At 42.7% G+C, this 19,374-nt stretch overlaps 1 protein-coding gene across 1 annotated transcript in view; it reads right to left on the bottom strand.

Annotated features, from left to right (window-relative positions):
• LOC147673403 (fibrillin-2-like) overlaps positions 1 to 19,374 on the bottom strand; it is a 259,147-nt gene that overhangs the window by 174,924 nt on the left and 64,849 nt on the right. The window contains exon 5 of the mRNA XM_086947262.1: positions 17,681 to 17,776. Within this exon, the coding sequence (XP_086803388.1) occupies positions 17,681 to 17,776 (96 nt within the window). The remainder of the gene's footprint in view (positions 1 to 17,680; positions 17,777 to 19,374) is intronic.

Genomic DNA, 19,374 nt, shown 5'->3' with positions numbered 1-19,374 from the left:
TTAAGATCTATTGATTGTAAATGATGGGGGACTTTGGAAAATATCTTCATCAGTGCGAACAAGCCCACTAAGCACTCAGACACTTCCCGGGTTTTGCTGCTATATAAACTTATATAACATATAAACTTGATTTAATTTGACTATGTTGACTTCACTAGAGAGTAAAATGAACAACGTGTGGAGATTGATAAAGAAACATTGTCACTACCTTGATATCAACAATTATCTGGCCTGGATCTCCTGTCACAGAGCATATTAGGTATCCAGCTAAACAGACATTTTCACGGATCCAGGTCCTTTAACAGCAGTTAAAGTCCTGGGCAGCGGGCAATAATGCTAGGATTACTACTACTACTGCTACAACTACTACCACTAGTACTACTACAAATATTATTCATAGTAATAATAACAATAACAATAATAATGATATATTAAACATCTTTCCTCCCTTTACTGATAATTTGGCAGAGTGTTGACTAATGGTTTCTCACCTCCCAACAGAGATGCAATCTTTCAAATTGTATATCGAAGGCATGCGCTATAGCTATTCTAGAGAGTTGTTAAGACTTGTTTGAAATTCAATTGAGGTGAACTCAATGACCTGACTGACTGATGGACTGAGTAGTCCAAACTGTCAAACATAGAGATAAGTGCGTAACATCAACAAATGTAGTTGAATTACCTCAAGGAGCTTGAGGTTCTCTGGATGAGAAGCTTTGTCTCACAAGGATAAAAGAGAGGAGATCACAAAGGCACTAGTCAGCTCTTGAGTCAACCCTTAAAATATTCTAGATTGCTGCAACAGTTTTATGTTGAAAGTTAGAAGTTGCAAGGAATTATTTGTTGTTTATGGTCTTGTCATAGCATAAGGTCAATTGGCAACCATTGGGATTGGATTTACTATTATCTCGTTTTTTGGAAATGATAATCTATAAGTGATGGAACTCGGTTGAGAGGTTTTATTTTTACAAAGTGTGTTAGTTACGATAGGTAATACAATCAGTTAAGGAGACTGTCTACTTGATTGAGTGTTGTTATCTGAATATGAGTGAGTGCAGGGTAGATCTTCCATGGTTTATATAATAAAGCTGATTGGATCTGGTTTTTTATTATGTCTCACATTGACTAACCTACTATCCTGCTGTATCTGTTTGTCTTTATCCATAACTTTTTTCTAAAGTATTATATGTACAGCAAGTCTAATATGGCTTATTTCATTACTGGTATGGTGATATAATTACATAGTTATTCAGATTCAATGGTACAATAGATATAGTGCTGTTAGAGGTTGTATTTATTTTCAATAAAATGTGATTAAAAAAGAACAGAAAAATAAGGCGAGTCTTGAGAATTTTTTATCAGATGCTGTCCTCTGATCAGAAATCTAACATTGGATTGAGAGCTTGGAAATGGAATGCCTAAGCTAATTGATCAATAATACTGCTACAGACAAAGTAGTGGCGAGCAAGGGGCCAGGGACACACAATCCTCTGTCCATGATCGGGACAGATGTTGGACAGGTTCAATGGTGGGCCTGTGATTCTCCAAGGATCATAACGTCAACCGATGCCAGCCATGGATCCCAAGAACTGGAACAGCCTCAGTCTGGAGGACCGTAGCGGGGGGCGTAGAATTGATTGTATGGCTTGATTCAAAGGGCAGAAAACTTGAAGCACATTAATACTCATTGGCCAAACAGCCCCCTGCAGACACATTCCAGAGACAGGAGCATTATTTCAAGAAACAGGAGCAACACAATCGGTCCCTCAATGTACACGCAGAACAATTATTTCCAGCAGTGCAATTTTTTTAATCTAGACTCATGCGCACAGCCATAGAATGCTGCTGGCATCCGGGCGCGGGGAGCCAATTATTCGGCCACAGGCCCCCGCTGCTTGCCCATTCTCTGCTCAACGGCATGTGAATATCTCCACCATATGACAGGAAATTCCCTATTACCCTAGTGCAATCTGGCAGACAGCGCATAGCTGTTGTGCTTTACTCCACTGAAGCAGAGGACCAGGACAGGGGGGCGGGAGCAGTCTGGGAGTTGGAGGGACCCGCCATACCACTATAATTACTGCCAAATGTGGCCAGACTGAGACGTTATTTTTTTTTACAAGATGGAGAACTGCAGTCAGTTTCGGGATTCGCATGAATTTGTCATCATTGCCGGTTACAGGCGGCGACGCGTTATGAATCTGGCTATGGAGGGAATTGAACTTGGTCGAGCCAAGCAAAGTTATGAGTCCCAGGATATGAAACCTGAGCCAGGCCTAAGTCAAGGTGAATGGGTTGTTGCTCGTCGTTGTGTGGATAACTTACAAAATGGGCCACTGAGGTACCTTTCTGCCACTCTTCATGAATGTTGTATTGTTAGTGTATCACTGTTTCTTTTTATTTCCATTAAAAGGTATGCTAACTTCTCCTATTTATCTGTCTTCTCTTGGACATGCAGGCACAGTGTTTGGATCACAGCAAAATTACTGCAGCTTTAACTAGTACCTTTCATGCCTTCATGGGTCATGGAGCCGCTCGTGCATGCAGAAGGGTTGCAAAGAATTTGCCTTTATGGCTGAATGAATTACATTCTCTAATAAATGGTGAAATTATTATTTTTTCAGTTTCAGAGGTAAAGTTTTATGTTGTAATATGGAAGAGATTAGAAATTTATAGTTAGTTATAAGAGTCTTTGGTTGTCCGGATCATTTAGAGAGAAGGCCTAGGGCCAGATGTACGACTCTTACATTTTGCGACTCGAAAATGCAATTTACAATAGTGTCTCAGATACTGTTAGTGATTCCTAATGGGGTCACAACTTGCCTGCCTCTTTAATATTCATGAGGCAGGTGCTATTTACAACCCCACTAGGAATGGCCAGCACTCACAGGGATGGTGGCCTCCTTTAGTCAGCAGACCACCATGTCTGTGACTGCTTTTTTCATAAAGCAATTTTATTTTTAAAAAGCAGCCCGTTTACCTTAAAGGAAAATGGGTTGCATTTAAAAAAGATAAATGAAATGTTTCTGTTTCATCTTTTAAGAGAAGGCAGTGGTCCCTGGGACCACTGCCTGCTCTTAAAAAATATTTTCACATCCATTCACAAAGGGGAAGGCGTCCCCTGGCGACACCTTCCCGTTTATGAGTGGCTTACCACCTACTTGAAATTGGTGGTAAACTGCGAGTGTTTTGTGGCTGCAAATGTGGTCGCAAAACAGTGGCCGCGGCTTCCTAATAGCGAGAGTCGCAGACGCTATTTTGCGAGTCACTGACTCGTAAAATAGCGCTTGCACATGCCAGGACCGGTCGCAAACGGGCCAATTGCTCGTTTGCGACCCCAAAAAATGGTTGTACATCTGGCCCTTAAAGTTTTTCTTGAACAGCATCCTTTTCATGTCTTTCCTGAATGCCACAATATTTTGTTGGAGCTCAACTTAAGGTTGAGAGTCCTCCGAAGGCTCCAGTCTGTGACAGAATCATCCATTTCACAGTTTGAAGGTACCCAAAATCATAACGCAAAATAGATGGGGTCTTTAACTTTACGGCATTAGTCCCGTGTTTGATATGGCTGGAATTCCACTTCCTAATTACTGAGGAATTCAAGAAGTAAAATTGTTATAATAGTAAAATTGATAAAACAACTGAGAAGCGCCCACTGTAGTAATTTATCCAAATTGTTTTCCAACCACCACCACAAGTTATTTTAATAAACCAGTCTCAAATGGTCAATATCAGAAATGGGCAGTAATTCTATATATACAGTACCTCACATTTGATATAATACTGTAATAATGTTCTCCCTACAGTAGTTTGTAGATCCCTCACATTTGAGAAAATCCTGTAAAAATGTTCTTCCTACAGCAGTTTGTAGGTCCCTGGCAATGAATCTGGGATACTTAAAAAATATTTAAGGGGAATGTAAACAGGGTTTGGTTCTTTAAGTTTCTTATCAAATGGTAAGGAAAGTGTGGAAGGGTTATGAGGCTTTGAAACGTCATTAATCTAAGAATATTAGGATACCCTATAAAAGCTTACATTCAACTGCAACGGCTGGCAAGAGTGTTCGATAGTCTTCTTCACAGACAGATGGATCAGCTGGAGGAAATTACACTAGTATTACATTATTAATGGAGACCCAGAGATATGCATCACTCTAATTATTTCCTCAATTAAGTGTGAAGCCACAGAGATATACTCCGCGATATGTAAATAATCTCACTGGGTGCCTGTGGCTTGTTACGGGGATCTGCGGAGGGAAATATTCCACTGTAATTGTTCACAGACCCATAACACTTTATCCAACAAAGCAGACTGCTTCTTACAGTCATGGAATCTCGCCTCCTGGGGATATCAGGAGATGTGGGAAAGCGCTAGCAGAGAAATCTCATGCCTTTCTTTTCAATGTATATTTCTGCATGCCTTCCTCTTGCCTTTTTAGGAATTGGACTTGAAGTTTTAAAAAATAATAAATTTTGCCACCAACACCCCTAGGATAGAAAGTGAAATATGATGTTGCATAGCAACAATGTGAATTAATTCCCCAAATCTCTAAATAGGCCAAACGTCTGAAAACTCAGAGGGTCTCCTTCATCGCAAAGCAAACTCTCAAATCTGATATGAATCTCTGTGGAAATGCTAAAATATCTTCAAATCTTGTCGCAATGTCCAACAATGACCTCGACACTACCTGAAATAGGCAAAATGACATCTAAGCCCCCATGAAAGAGCTATGAAAGGCGAGACTGTGAAAATCTAGAAGTTTTATTATTAGATACACGGCAAACACAAATGGATTGTGAGAGACCTACGCACACTAGGTTCCATCGATTTACTGAGTGTGACTTCAACTGGGTTCAATGCATTGGGAATAGTCAATAATGTCTGCATACTGACGCATTAAACACACATTACAGAGACGTTTTATGACTCTTTACCAAGACCTGTCCAAAGATATGCCCAAATCTACTTTTGTAGGGAGTGCTACAGATAACAGTATGTTACCTTTTTCTTCAATAGGTGTAGGCTATGTGTAGTGAACCCGCAAGATGTCAGAACTTTAAGGCAGAGGAGGGAAAGTGTGACAGCATGGGTAAGATTGAACTACTGTTTTAATGCACCTGAGGCACATATGTAATATGGTGAACACAAAATGCAAGGGCCTCTTTCCTCAATAATCACCTCTACAACAGACAGACAGGGCCTTCAATCTCAAATGGAGAAAAAATACTGAAAGCCCCTGCAAAATACACTGTGTTCCTCTTCCAGAGAAAATTACAAAAGCCACTTGTGTGACTTACTATTAAGTTTCTCAGGCCTGGGGTAGGAGATGCTAAATTCTAACAATATTAGCAGGGCCAATAGGTCTGGTGTTGACTGGCAGAATTTTGGCTCTGTCAGTGATGGCTTTGTGGTTATGTTTCGTCACGAGTTTCATAAAACATTGTTGCGGGGGAAACTGCCAGCACATCTCAATCTAAAAAGCATTGGCTAAAAGCTAAAATATTTGTTTTGGTCTCAAAAAGCACACATTATTTTTGTACTCCCCAACACTGAAGAGAACTACTTTGTGAGAGCAGGTGCTCCTTGTGAAAGGCTGGAAGGCTGTCATTCAGAATCAAGTCAGCCAATGGCAGAAGAGGGTTGACCCTTTACCCCATGGTCTTTGCTGTATGCATGGTATAATAACAGACAAATGAAGGAGGAGGGCTGGCTGAAAGCCCTTATAGGTAAATATAAAATGTATATCACTCTAGTAAAATCAAAAGGTCTTGGCGTACACCAGACCAAAAACTGACAACAGGCACGCCTTGTATAAGTCAAGTTCATTACTCGTAATGACCTATGAAATCCTAGGACATTGCACAAGTCTAGATGAAGGGTTCTTTACAGTGATTTTATGGAGTAGACATATAGTAAGTAGCAGGATCAGAATGTCCTGGGGCCATTTGCTTGATTACATTTAATAGATGTGTCCATGCAGTAAAGATATTCAACAAAAATGTGCCAGTGTCCACGAAGCAATATTTTCAATAAAAAACTATTTTTAGTAACATGTATATGCTGATCCTTTCTTTAGGAAAAGGGCATGATTTATAGTTTGGTGGCCAAGATACTCGCCCATACTTCAAGGATATAACATGTAGGGTAATGCCTTCCTGTCTAGATACTCTCATACATGCACATACACACACACACACACATATGTATGTATGTATATATATATATATATATATATATATATATGTATATATATATATATATATTCACTAAAAAAACAACACACACACACACATATATATTCCCTAAAAACGAAGGATAAAGTGATGTTATGCTTAGTTGTTGAAATAATGAAAAAACTATAGTGTAGTTTTCTGAGCTAACTATAACTTGCGCCCCCTCCATGCATTTCTAATGACCTCACACATTGCATCACTCATATTATGCTAAATTACATCACTGATGACATCTCAAATTACATCTATGATATATATATATATATATATATATATATATATATATATATATATATATATATATATATATATATATATATATATATATAAATATACGCACACACACATAATGCTACGCCCGGATCTATCCAGCCACTATCCAATATAATCCATCACTAAACAATACATCGGACTGTTCAAACATCACTGGCTACTACGCAGGACGATTAACCTCCAAATAATATGAAATACAACAAAATAAAAAACAACTTTGACGCCATTCAGCGAGAATTCCAACATGGCAAATTAAAACATATTCAGAAAGTGTTACAGACCCATTGAAACAACAGAAAAACACACTACACAAATGTACAGTACATAATATACTATTCTTAATGAGCAGAGCGTAAATCAGTTGCTCAGCGAATGATTTGAAATATGAGCTCAATCAAGCTGAATCTTTGTACAACATGCACCAAGTTTGATTTTTCCACACGTTCTTCAGGTTGAATGATCCAAGATGGATCTAAAAGATTAACACAATGTCTGGATAAGAGTTAGTATGGACTTTTTCTAGTACTATTTGACTTTCGGAGGACCTAATCGGGTGGAAAATATCCAGATTTTGTACGAGGACCTTCCAACTCAGACCCAGAATATATGTGCTTTCTCTAGCTCCCCATACCATCATACCAACCCATACATGATATTGACTTTTCAATATATTGGTGATTGTTATATATTTAATATATATTTATATGTTGAATAGATTGTTTATTGCTTTTAAGTGCCATAACGTATAGCAGTTAGCTTTAACAAATGTAATGTTGCTCTATTTATCAACTTGGGACACACAGAAAGGCAGACATGGCCTTATTAGGATTCAAAATAATGAAGAACACCGAAGAAGAGAGGTGACATCGCAAAGTTCAATAAGTCCACTATTAAATCACCTAGGGCCAGATGTATCAAGATACCCTTTTGCGATTCTCAAATAGTGATTTTTTGAGAATCGCTATTTGAGAATTGCAAAATGGTATGTATGTAGAAATTCGCTATTTTTTAGCGATTTCTTAAAAATCCTTAATTGCGACTAGCAAATTGCTAATCGCAATTAAGGAATAATTTCCCATTTATTTCTATGGGCCAGGAGGCCCATAGGAATGAATGGGAAATTATTCCCAATTTGTGATTCTCAATTTGCTAATCGCAAATTGAGAATAATTTCAAGGGTACAAGGGTGTCTTAAGGACACCCTGCTGCACCCCCTGAAATTGACATGTGTGCGCATATGGCGCACATACATGCCCTAAGGGGATGTATGAGCGACACATGGCACCTATACAAATTGCAAAAAGTGCATTTGTAAAAAAATTCCCAAATTACCACCAACTACAAGTTGGTGGTAATTTGCGATTTCTTAGCCTAAATTCACAAAACTTAAATGCTTCATACATAGCGTTTAAGGAATCGCAATTTGCGATTCCTTAAATGCTTACGCAATATTAAGGAATCACAAAATTTGCGATTCCTTAATATTGCGAGGCTTTTTTCTTGATGCATTCCATTTTCCTATTTTTTTGTCGCAAACCCTGCTTTTTAGCGATTCGCAGCATTTGCGACAAAAAATTAGTTTGATACATCTGCCCCCAAGAATCTTGTGTAAGGATGTGGTAAAAAATGCAATGCTTGACTATTCTTTTTAATCCCCTTCATGAAACACAGCTAGAAAGCCAATGAGTTTCTCCCATAAACAAAGGATTTCCACGGGGCGTATAATGTATAAGTGATATCCAGAAAGTTTCATTCCTCTTTCTGAGGTCATTCACACATCATTTACTATGGTCTTAAATGGTTCTGTTCAGTCTCAATGGAACGCACCCAAAAACGGTGTGTGATTGCGCCAAGATTTTGGGAGTTTGTGCAGGGAGTCGCAACTTGTAACATGTTGGCTACATGGATATATTTTATGAAGGAGATTGAAAAGAATAATAAAAAAATATAAATTTTCCTACATCCTTCCAAGATTTTTGATGATTTAATAGTGAACTTATTGAACTTTGGGACATTGCCTCTCCACTGCGGTGTTCTTCTACGTATTGAGGTGATTAGACACCTGACCCAGGGAGGTGAGCAACTGGTTATTCTCCCAAAAAGGGGACTAACTGGTTTGTGCGGTGAAACAGTTCCTAGGTGTCCTATAGTGGTGTGTGAGTTCAAAGCCTTGACCTGGAGGACACAACAGATGCCGGGGTGACTTTTCCACATGCGGAGCAATTTTGCCAGGGCTGTTTCTGCAAATCCACTCTGTGTGTGAGTGAGCAGTACGTCTGACCTTGAAATGTTCTTGATGTGTGATGTATGTTAGTTATGTGAGATGTCCTAGGAATAACACTTGTATACACACCATGTATGAATATAGCACATGACCTTTTTACAATAGTGAAAAACTAAAGAAAAGAAACATACACAAAAACCCAATAAAGCAATGCGAGGAGAATGGATCCATAATAAAGACATACATAGATTTCTGCAATCTAATGATATAGCTATTGCCCACAATGGCAATCCCTCTACCTCAAAATACTCTTTATTCGATTTATGTTAAAATCATAAAAGGCACAATGCAAGTACAAATACAATTTTTTAAAAACATCACTTGATTTCATTACAAAAGTGTTCTGCTTAATGATTTCATTTCATCAGATTGTTACACAAAAGTACCAAACAAATCTATTTACAAATATTAAAAATGTTCCTTTTAAAAACAAATTTATGTTAAAACAGGTCTATCTGGGGTAGTCTTTTCTTCCTAGATCTAAATGCAGCAGTTAGATAGCAAGCAACACTAAACATGGTGTGAGTATCTGCTAACATTTGGAGGAAGATTAAGGCTGGCCTTATTTGAGTAAAGCCCGCCGCTTTCAAGACAGGGAATAGATATTTTTTCCTTTCACTGCTATAAAAGTCACAAAAAAATATAAAATGAAGGGTGTCTTGAACTGAAAATTGATCACATCCACATGGCGGACCATCTTCAGGTTTAGACCACACCGGGAAGTTTCCTAGGGAATAATGAATTAAGTTCATCCTGAATTTAGTTAGTAGGAGTCTGTGAAGAGGGTTAGTCACAACTTTTAGATATGGTTCCAAGGTGGGCGAAGTCGTTAAAACAATATGTGCCCTCACCATGGGTTTCCTCAATTCCAGCTCTTCTCTATCCATACGAGCCCTCTCTAGAAACATCTGCTTAATCCATCTGACATCCTCCCTCCTGATGTTGGTTGGGTCATTGAAAAGTTCCGGTCTCCCCAGCATTAATAATGTAGTTTTAATATATTTTAGCCAGGGAATTCTCATGGCGTTATCCCTTGCAATGACATCCTTAAGGATAGCATGGTTTAGCGTTAGCTCGGGATTCAGCCATGTTTTGGCCCAGAAAAGGAGGGGGGCTAATTTTAATTTATCAGAGATATATGGTAAACCTATTTCCTCATGGATAGAGAAGGTGGGTGTGGAATCGGAAACAGATAAAATGTTCCTAATAAAACCATTTTCTACCCTCTGTATTTTTGCCGTCTCTGCGTAACCCCAGATCGCAGATCCATACATAGCGATTGGTACGCACTTACTGTTATATATTTTAATCACCGCCTCCATTGGTTTGGCTCCCAATCTTTTTGTAAAGGCCAGCAGGGCTGATGAAGATCGTGCTAAGCTGAGACTCTTTGCTTTGATCTGGGGGACCCAGGACCCTCTTTGGTCAAAAAGGACTCCCAGGTAAGGAAAAACTGGGACCCTAGAAAGTATCTCCCCTTTACAAATAAAAGATTTTGTCTGCAACATATTTACTCTACGACCAATAATCATAGTGTGGGACTTGGAAACGTTAATTTTCAAGTCTAGATTCTCCATGAAGGAGCCAAAGCGGTCCAGAAGAATCTGTAGGCTAATCCCTGTTCGTGCTATTAGGACGGCATCGTCCGCGTATAGGAGGGCTGGAATCTGGGCTCCTCCTACACGGGGAACATCAGCCAGTCCTGTTTCTAGATATTTCCCCAGACCGTTTATATAAATAGTAAAAAGAAGGGGGGCCAGGATGCAACCCTGGCGCACCCCTTTTTCGGATTTAAAACTTTCCGTGCACCTTCCATCCCTAGTGACTCTTATTTTTGCGTTGAGATCTTGGTGTAACCTTGCCATAAATGCCACCAAGGGTTCCTCTATACCTAGCTCTAGTAGAGTAGTCCATAACTTACTCCTATTCACCAGGTCGAAGGCCGAGGAGAGGTCCATAAAAGCCAAGTAAACTGACCCCTCCCCGGCCACCGTATACCTGGAGACTAAAAGGTGGAGATTGGAACATTGTTCCAACGTCCCCCTATTCTCACGGAAGCCATATTGAATGTTCGAGAGTCCCCCATTCAGTTCTAAATTTTCCCTTAGTTGAACCAGAAGGGCTCTACCTAAGATTTTAAAAGTGGAGTCGATAAGGGAAATTGGGCGGTAACACCCAGGGTCCTCCCGATTTCCTTTCTTAAAGATGGGAACTATTATGGATGTTGCCCAAGTTTGAGGTAGAAATCCTTCGGTTGCTGCTCTGAACACTCTGGTCAGTACTTTGCTCCAGAGTACTGGGCAATATTTAAAAAAGTCTGCCGGGACACCATCAGGGCCTGGTGCCTTGTTTTTTGAGGTATTTATAATGGCTTTAAGGACCTCCTCTTCCGTGAATACCACTGTGGCTGCACAGTGAACCACCTCAGTAGTACTTGGGCAGTCTAATGGTTCGCCCCCATAAATATTGCTAAAATGCTGTACCCATCTCTCATCGGGAATTACACAATCTGTATTCAGATTGTTCTCCCCTGTAAAAAAGGAGTGGTTAATGATTTCCCAGAACTGTTTACTATTTTTTAGAACATCTACATTAAGTAGATCATTCCATGCATTGTTCTTGATCTCATTTTTCCTTGCCCTCACATTGGCTTTATAGGCCCGTCTCAGGTGAGAAGTTAATTCTTTATCCCTATCCTTGGCCTTAAGGGCCAGCTTCAATTCTCTATGTTCCCTTGAGCATTTGCTGTCAAACCATTTGTGGGGCTTTGTGGGGTACTTGGGTTTGGGTTTTGTAAGATCCCTGACAGTTTGTGCACAAATACAATTAAAAGCTGTAACAACCTGGAGGTTCGAGGCAGTTTGATCTAGACAAGTTTCTATCGGTCCCTCAATTTTAGGGAGTAAGCTTTCCATGAACCTTTCCTCCATGGCCATACCCCATCTGAGCCGTCTGCCCTGGTCACTGGGCACCGCCAAGGCGCAAACCCGGGGTTGGTCCACCTGTCTGCGCCATAAGTCACTCCAGTGTATTTCAGTTGACAGAGGGTTATGATCACTATGGGGTGGGACAGTAACTTTATAGTCTCTTGTCTTTGAAATTAAGCCTACGGACATAAATATGTAATCAATTATCGACCCCTTAGTTGTACCTTTAAAGGTGGGGACCTTCTCATTAGTAGCAGTTTTGTATGATTCATATATATTAAAATTGGCACACAATAGGTCAAGTGACTCCCCCATTTTGGTGTGTTCGAAATGAGGAATGCAGACTCCGGCAGGAGGGTCTGCATCTAGTGATTGACAGGGCAATTGACATTTGTGGCTATTAAAATCACCCATTAAAAAAATATCGAAAGGAGTATGTGAATTTTGACTGTATTTGTTTATCAAGTTCACCAAACAATGCAAGTGTTCAAATTCATTTGGTCCACCCCAGGCGTTGTAAAAATTAATTACTAGTATAATACAGCTCGGGGAGACTGTCCATTCTATTGCTAGGATGTTTGGAGAACCTGAATTCAGTAGGTTAAAAGTTCCTGCTAAATCTAAAGAAAAAAGTGTAATAAGCCCCCCTTTTGCTCCCCCCGCGTTACTAGAACTAGCGGGTATTATGAAACTTAGGAAGCCATCTAGGGAAAAGGAAAGTGAAGTGTCCCACGTTTCTTGCAGAGCTATGACCTTATGTTTAGAAATGTATTGAATCCAAGTGGGGTCCGATCTTTTAGCTCTTATTCCTGCAACGTTCCAGGTCATAAATGTGCATGGTAGGGAAGTGACCCTCTCAGGCTTGGCTATTATAGGTGATGTTAAGGGTGTAGGTAGTCAATCGTTTGTGTTCAAATCACTTAGGGGATTAAAGCGATTAACCAGGTCCATAATAGGGCCTGTGTTATGGAACGTTGATGAATTTCGACTCGCTTTCCTAGTTACAGTTTGCCACCCATTAGCTGCTGGGACCGTATTTGGGGGGGCCGTCCTGTGTGAGTTGAAGTGGGGCTGTGGGGGATAAAAGAAGCCTAATGGGACCGCCCTGAGGCTGTCGTTTTCCTTAATATCTGATCCATCCCAGAACAGGGTACTCGGGCAATGGTCATTATTAAAGTTTATCACCACACAGTCACCTTTCACATTTTTAACCCGTTTACCCACCCATCCTACCCTTCTTGCAGCTATGATGCTAGAGGATGTATTTGAGTCACCGCTGCTCAACTCATCGCACCATTTTTTAGCTTTCCCTATAAGTGCGGGGGTTGACTCCTCCTCGCCTTGCCTTATCGGGGGCACCCCTAGGAAAACAGCTACATAGGGTACTACCGCAGGGGGCAGATTTAGATGAGTCTTGCTTCCCAAGTAACTAGTTTCCCCTGATGTTGAGGGGACCTCCTGTCGGGTGATAGGTGTGGGTGGTTGGGGGACCTGTAGGCCTACTGTGTCTGATTCCATGGGCTCAGGGATGGCCTCAAGAAGTGGAAAAGGTAACTGCTGTGCGCTGTGACAATCTACGACCTTTTTATCGCCAAAAGGCAAGCTATCAAGTTTTTTTGCTATATCATCTATCAAGACACATTTTTTTAGCAAGCCTTCGAGACATGTGTTCATAGTGTCTACTATGTCCTTTGCAATTCCCACTAAAAGGGGTTCAATCCGTTCCTCAAAAAGAGCCTCAATGAGGTCCTTCAGGGACTCCTCCATCCCATGAGTAACTCGAGGGGGGGCCTCCCTCTTCTTACGTTTTTTCGAGGACGATTTTGAATTTCCCAATCGGTCCAGGCTCACAGTGGGAAGCAAAGTTTGGGATGCACAAGCTTGAGGTAAATTGGAAACAGTAGCAGTCGTGGGTTTCGTTATGATGACATCAGGCTCTAGAGGAATGGCTTGTGCTTCAGGTAGTATAGATGAGGAAGGGGACTTAGCTAATATACCCAGTTCTTGCTGTGCTGTGGCGATTTCTTTAGTTAAGGCCCCCACCGCAGAGGTAAGGTAGGACAAGATGGAGTCTGATTGTTTAGCCACTTTAGCCTTTTTCCCCCCATCGTCTGCGGTAGCTCCGCTTTTCCGCTTACCCATATTAGCAGGAGATGTACGGAGGGTGGCCCAGCCCTGCCTGGTCTTGCCGTGGACTGCCGTAGACTGTCCCGCCCTTGTCCCGGGCTTCTCCCGGTTGCTCCCGCGCGCGACTCGCGGGGCAAGACGGGGGTGTCAGCCTTTTACAGGCGCCTCCGGGCGCTCCTCGTTCGTCACTGGCGTGCACCCGCCCCAGGGGCTGCTGGGGATTGTGGTCCGCTGTTCGCGCTGGTCGCGCTGCCTCCCGGCGTTTCTTTGGCGCGTTCTGCAGCGCCGCCGTTCCCCTCACGGCTCCTGGTACACAAGGTCACTTTTTGATGTTCCCCCACTGGGCTCCCGGGGGGTCAGCCTTTTACAGGCGCCTCCGGGCGCTCCTCGTTCGTCACTGGCGTGCACCCGCCCCAGGGGCTGCTGGGGATTGTGGTCCGCTGTTCGCGCTGGTCGCGCTGCCTCCCGGCGTTTCTTTGGCGCGTTCTGCAGCGCCGCCGTTCCCCTCACGGCTCCTGGTACACAAGGTCAGTTTTTGATGTTCCCCCACTGGGCTCCCGGGGGGTCAGCCTTTTACAGGCGCCTCCGGGCGCTCCTCGTTCGTCACTGGCGTGCACCCGCCCCAGGGGCTGCTGGGGATTGTGGTCCGCTGTTCGCGCTGGTCGCGCTGCCTCCCGGCGTTTCTTTGGCGCGTTCTGCAGCGCCGCCGTTCCCCTCACGGCTCCTGGTACACAAGGTCAGTTTTTGATGTTCCCCCACTGGGCTCCCGGGGGGTCAGCCTTTTACAGGCGCCTCCGGGCGCTCCTCGTTCGTCACTGGCGTGCACCCGCCCCAGGGGCTGCTGGGGATTGTGGTCCGCTGTTCGCGCTGGTCGCGCTGCCTCCCGGCGTTTCTTTGGCGCGTTCTGCAGCGCCGCCGTTCCCCTCACGGCTCCTGGTACACAAGGTCAGTTTTTGATGTTCCCCCACTGGGCTCCCGGGGGGTCAGCCTTTTACAGGCGCCTCCGGGCGCTCCTCGTTCGTCACTGGCGTGCACCCGCCCCAGGGGCTGCTGGGGATTGTGGTCCGCTGTTCGCGCTGGTCGCGCTGCCTCCCGGCGTTTCTTTGGCGCGTTCTGCAGCGCCGCCGTTCCCCTCACGGCTCCTGGTACACAAGGTCAGTTTTTGATGTTCCCTCTACCTGCCAGCAATGCACAGCCCAGAATTGGGGGTCATAAAAGGTAATAGTTGCTATCTTGGCTTCCAATTTGGCACAGAGAAAAAAATGGTGATGGCAGAATGCCTGAATTAATCTCAGCCAATGCTAATTACACATGGCTACATTCCAGGCCATTTTTGCCTGCTATTCAACTCTCAATAGAGACCCGTCATGTGTTATTAGCCTCGGACCTGCGATTTTATAATTGCAATTCCTTAAAAAATGCAATTATAGAATCGCAATTGCCTATTTTGATGCATGTGCACCTAAGAGACTTGTTTACTTTCTGAAGTTCCAACTCCTTACCCATCAGCATGAAAAAGGAGTATTTTTAGTGCCTAAGGGTGGGTGGGATAGAGGGTGAACCCTGTAATTTATTGTGCTTCAAAGGAGGTTTGATGTCCTATACACAGCATCAGACTTATTGGGTAATTGATGTTCATGCCTGGATTCAGTCAACGCTGCTCAATTTATTTCTTCACCATTCTCATTCTACACCCATACGATTTAGCAATTTAAAGGAGTGGTGGCCAGCGTCCACTGGTCACTGCTGGCCTTCTCGACTATGAAGGTTACATATGACAAGTGCAACATTTTAATGACACCCAAGGACATGACCTGTTAATAGATTTCCCATCTCTTCTCAAGGGGAAAAAGAGGGCAGTCATTTTTAAGAAGAAGGACCAACGTGCTCATTTCTTTTCAGTGGGCGAAGTGAATATTTGCTCAGTTGCATCATTTCCTCCAAAGCAGGGATGAAATTGCTTGAAGAACATTGCCTCATTGTACCTAGGACTTGTGCAAGTTTTATAAAGCATGCACATTCTTTTGTAAACTGCGATTATTGTCAATGCCTATCATTTGTAATTTCTATTTTGTTACGCTTCCAATGATCACGTGATTTTTTTGGGGTGGGAGGTTTGGTTTAAGCAGAAAATGTGTACCAGGTGGATGTCTGCCACTCCAGCATGTTGTGTGCTAGCCACATTCACTGTGTGACTTTAAAAACTATATGGAAAATACACTGGTGTTGGTATTGCAAGACTTTCATTTGCAAAGACACACCTGGGCCCTAATTTCACACAGAATTACAAGTTTGAACCAGCCCGGGCTAGTACACATCTTCACCCACAATGCAGTACTTTGGATTTTAAGAACACGGCCACCACCCAACGCACCTGGCACTTCCAGGCTATTAAAATGCTCTTTTTCACATTCAGACAGTTTCTACTTGTATTAAGATTAGGAACTTTTTGAACTGTGCTCTCTCCAGGCATGCTATTCTCTCTGAAATAAAAAATGGAAAGTGTCTCCATTTTTCTTTTTTGAAGATTATTGAAAATACTTTTCAGCTTTGCTCATGCCTTCAATGAAAAACCACATAGTTTAGTCTTTGTGTAGGAAGGAAGGAGACCACTTAATCACTCTGTTCATCTTAAACTACAAAAACATCCATTGTTTCATCAGTAATCCATGGAGGTTGCACATGTGTTCTGCAGGTTTTCATTGGCTGCGATTCAAGTGGCCGGGTCTTAATTGATTACTCCAAGCTGCTCTTGCTCCAGACCCTTTGCATTGCTAAGAGACTGAGAGTTAGGATAGATTTTGTGAGTTCAAGACATAGGAGGAGACAACCCCACAGTAGAGTCGTTTGAAATGCCGCTCCAAGTATTGTAAGCCCAGATGTTTTGTTTCAGTTGTATTGACTGTGAACAGAAGTTGGCTGAACTTTTGTGAAACAAGAAATTTCAGAAAATCCTGTTGCCTGTGAACTTCTGCTAGTGTGCCGGCAAAACTGACACACGCTAGACTCACCCAATATGATCTGACTTACCCACAGCCTTCTAGAGATAGTGACCTATCGAGGAACCTCCTCAATTCTGTGACAGGCGATCTGTGTCAGGGTTTGAATTGCTACCTCTAGATGATAGTAAATAAGTGTTGGATGCATTTTAACCACTGGACTTTGCCTGAGGAACAATCCTTTCCGGTTTCTTTTAGCTTATACTTGCCATTACAGAAACTGAAATGACTGGGAGACGCGGTCCTGCATGTATGCCAGGGCAGGGGAAGTAGATGATCTACCATCTTAAGCTGCATTCGTTCAATGCCCTTTTCCATAACCTAGTGCATAGGAGAAGTGTTGGGTGCACCTTTTTCCTCTATAATTCTGTCAAGCTATCATTGTTCTGCAAAGGTTTCCCAAGCGGACACCACAATCCATGACATTCAAGATGATCTGTTTTATGAGGCTCAAGATCGAACTCGGTGCAGCAATGGATTTAAATTTTGTCTAATTTGAATTACATTGTGACAATGTCATTTGGACACTGTCTGCCGAGGACCATCGAAAGGCGAGAAACAACAAAACACTTTTTAAGTGAGATCTTCATATCCTCGGCTCCTATTTTATGCAGTCTTGTTTACTTGTGAAGGTTTGCTGCCTTGCTCTATTTGGCAGAGATCTTTGCTACAACAAGGAATCACAACAATGGATTTTTCATGTTTTCCAAAGAAATTATGTATTTATATTTAGACCAGGCCGGAGCAATTGAAAATCTGGGACCTACAGAGGTAGTCAATGAAAGAAAATGAAATTACTTTTTTCCAGATAATCCAGTCAAGTTCTGAGTGACTTACCTCTTTCACACTGAGGTCCGGTAAACCCGTAGACACAAGCACATCGGTTGGGTCCAATGCAGCGGCCACCATTCTGACACCCGCTTTCACAGACAGCTGTTTAAAAATGGACAAAAAAATAAGGGTTTGCTAGAATTCAATAATTTCACAAAACAACAATATGTTGCTACAACTCTACTGATACGATATCTAAGTGGCCCCATACTGAGAATCGCAAAGGACGTTTTGTGAGGCTGAGCTTTACAACTGTCTGGGATGCTACAATAGTGCAGAAATGGAGGACCAAATAATTTGGTTAGATTATCTATATTACACGTCAAATTCTATGGAAGTATTGTTTTAATCCTTTTGAATCAGGACCATTTTTTGTTTGAATCTACAAATAATGCACATTATTTGGCAAAGCCAATAAATCATTAACTAACTAGTAAACGCCACACCCGCTGAATTACATAGGTCCCCGTACCAGGGCCGGACTGGGAACCGAAACCGGACCTGGCTCGGGCAGCACTCTCCCACCCCTGGGGGTAGTTGCGGCCGAGCTGTTTGCTAGGGCTGGTTTCAGCTGATTTTGTTACACAGGGCCGATATTGCCAGCCCCGGTAACAAAAACGGCCACCAGGGGCCCAAAACCAGCCTCCACCCATCCGGTGCCCGCTACGGCTTGTCCGGCCCTACTCCTTACCCTTGCCAATAGTTGAATCGTGAACCAAAGCTTAACATGTTAATTCATATCAGTGCCAAATGTTAGTTGCACCTCGAACAGACACCTTTTTGAAGCTTATAATAACTAGATAAACCAGTATAAAGAATTGGAATTTGGATTCACAAACATTGGCAGTAGTGGGCTTGGAAAGCTGCACCAGACTCAAGTTTCCAGGCACACGGCTGGCAATCACACACCCCTCCACCCAGCAGCTACTGCGGTTTAAGTTGGGAGATTTGAGATTTGAATCTGACTGACTAAGCCGAGCCCCGGCCTGGAGTACCTGCAATTTATCTCTAAGGGTACTTTGGAAAACATACTTGTTTTTTTTTTTAATTTTCAGGAGATAAATGGGGCCTGTGTCACTAATTAATTGCCACCGAAAGAGGATTGTAGTGGATCTACAAGGCCACATCAATTAGATGATTAATGCAACCTGCCTAATATGTCAGTCAATACATGAAGTAATAGTTTTGATGTCAAATTCATCAGGATTTTTAAGTGGCAGGGTTAACGCTTAGGACCCAATTACAACTTTGGCGGTGCGGCACCGGATCCACCAGAAGCCGCTGCGCCAAAGCTGTGGGCAGACCGTCCACCAGATTAGGAGATTCTTCCTGTATGGCTGGCTTTGTTTTTGACGTTCCCACAGCGGTGCCCTGGAAATGGGTGCCGCAAGGGGAATGCCAAAAACAGTTCCTGCACGGCATGGACTATAAAGTCCATGCTATGCAAGAACTAGTGTGCATGCACCCAGGGGCCCACATGTTGTGCCCCCATGTGTGCATCCACAGGGTGTGAGGCACGAGGGGCCCTGTAGGGCCCCCTTTCTTTCCTCTCTGCCATGGTTTTCATGATGGTGGAACCGCCATGAAAACCGTGGCGGAGAGAAACTTGTATGTGCTTGGCCTGACCAGAGGGAACCCACCAAGCATAGTACTGCCTCCTGCAACACCGTCACGGAATGGCGGTTCCCTGGCAGCTGCGG

Source organism: Lissotriton vulgaris, chromosome 12, assembly GCF_964263255.1.
Source record: "Lissotriton vulgaris chromosome 12, aLisVul1.2, whole genome shotgun sequence".
NCBI classification, from domain to species: Eukaryota; Metazoa; Chordata; class Amphibia; order Caudata; family Salamandridae; genus Lissotriton; species Lissotriton vulgaris.
The sequence above is the reverse complement of the archived record's forward strand: the minus strand, read 5'-3'. Positions and strand labels throughout refer to the sequence as shown.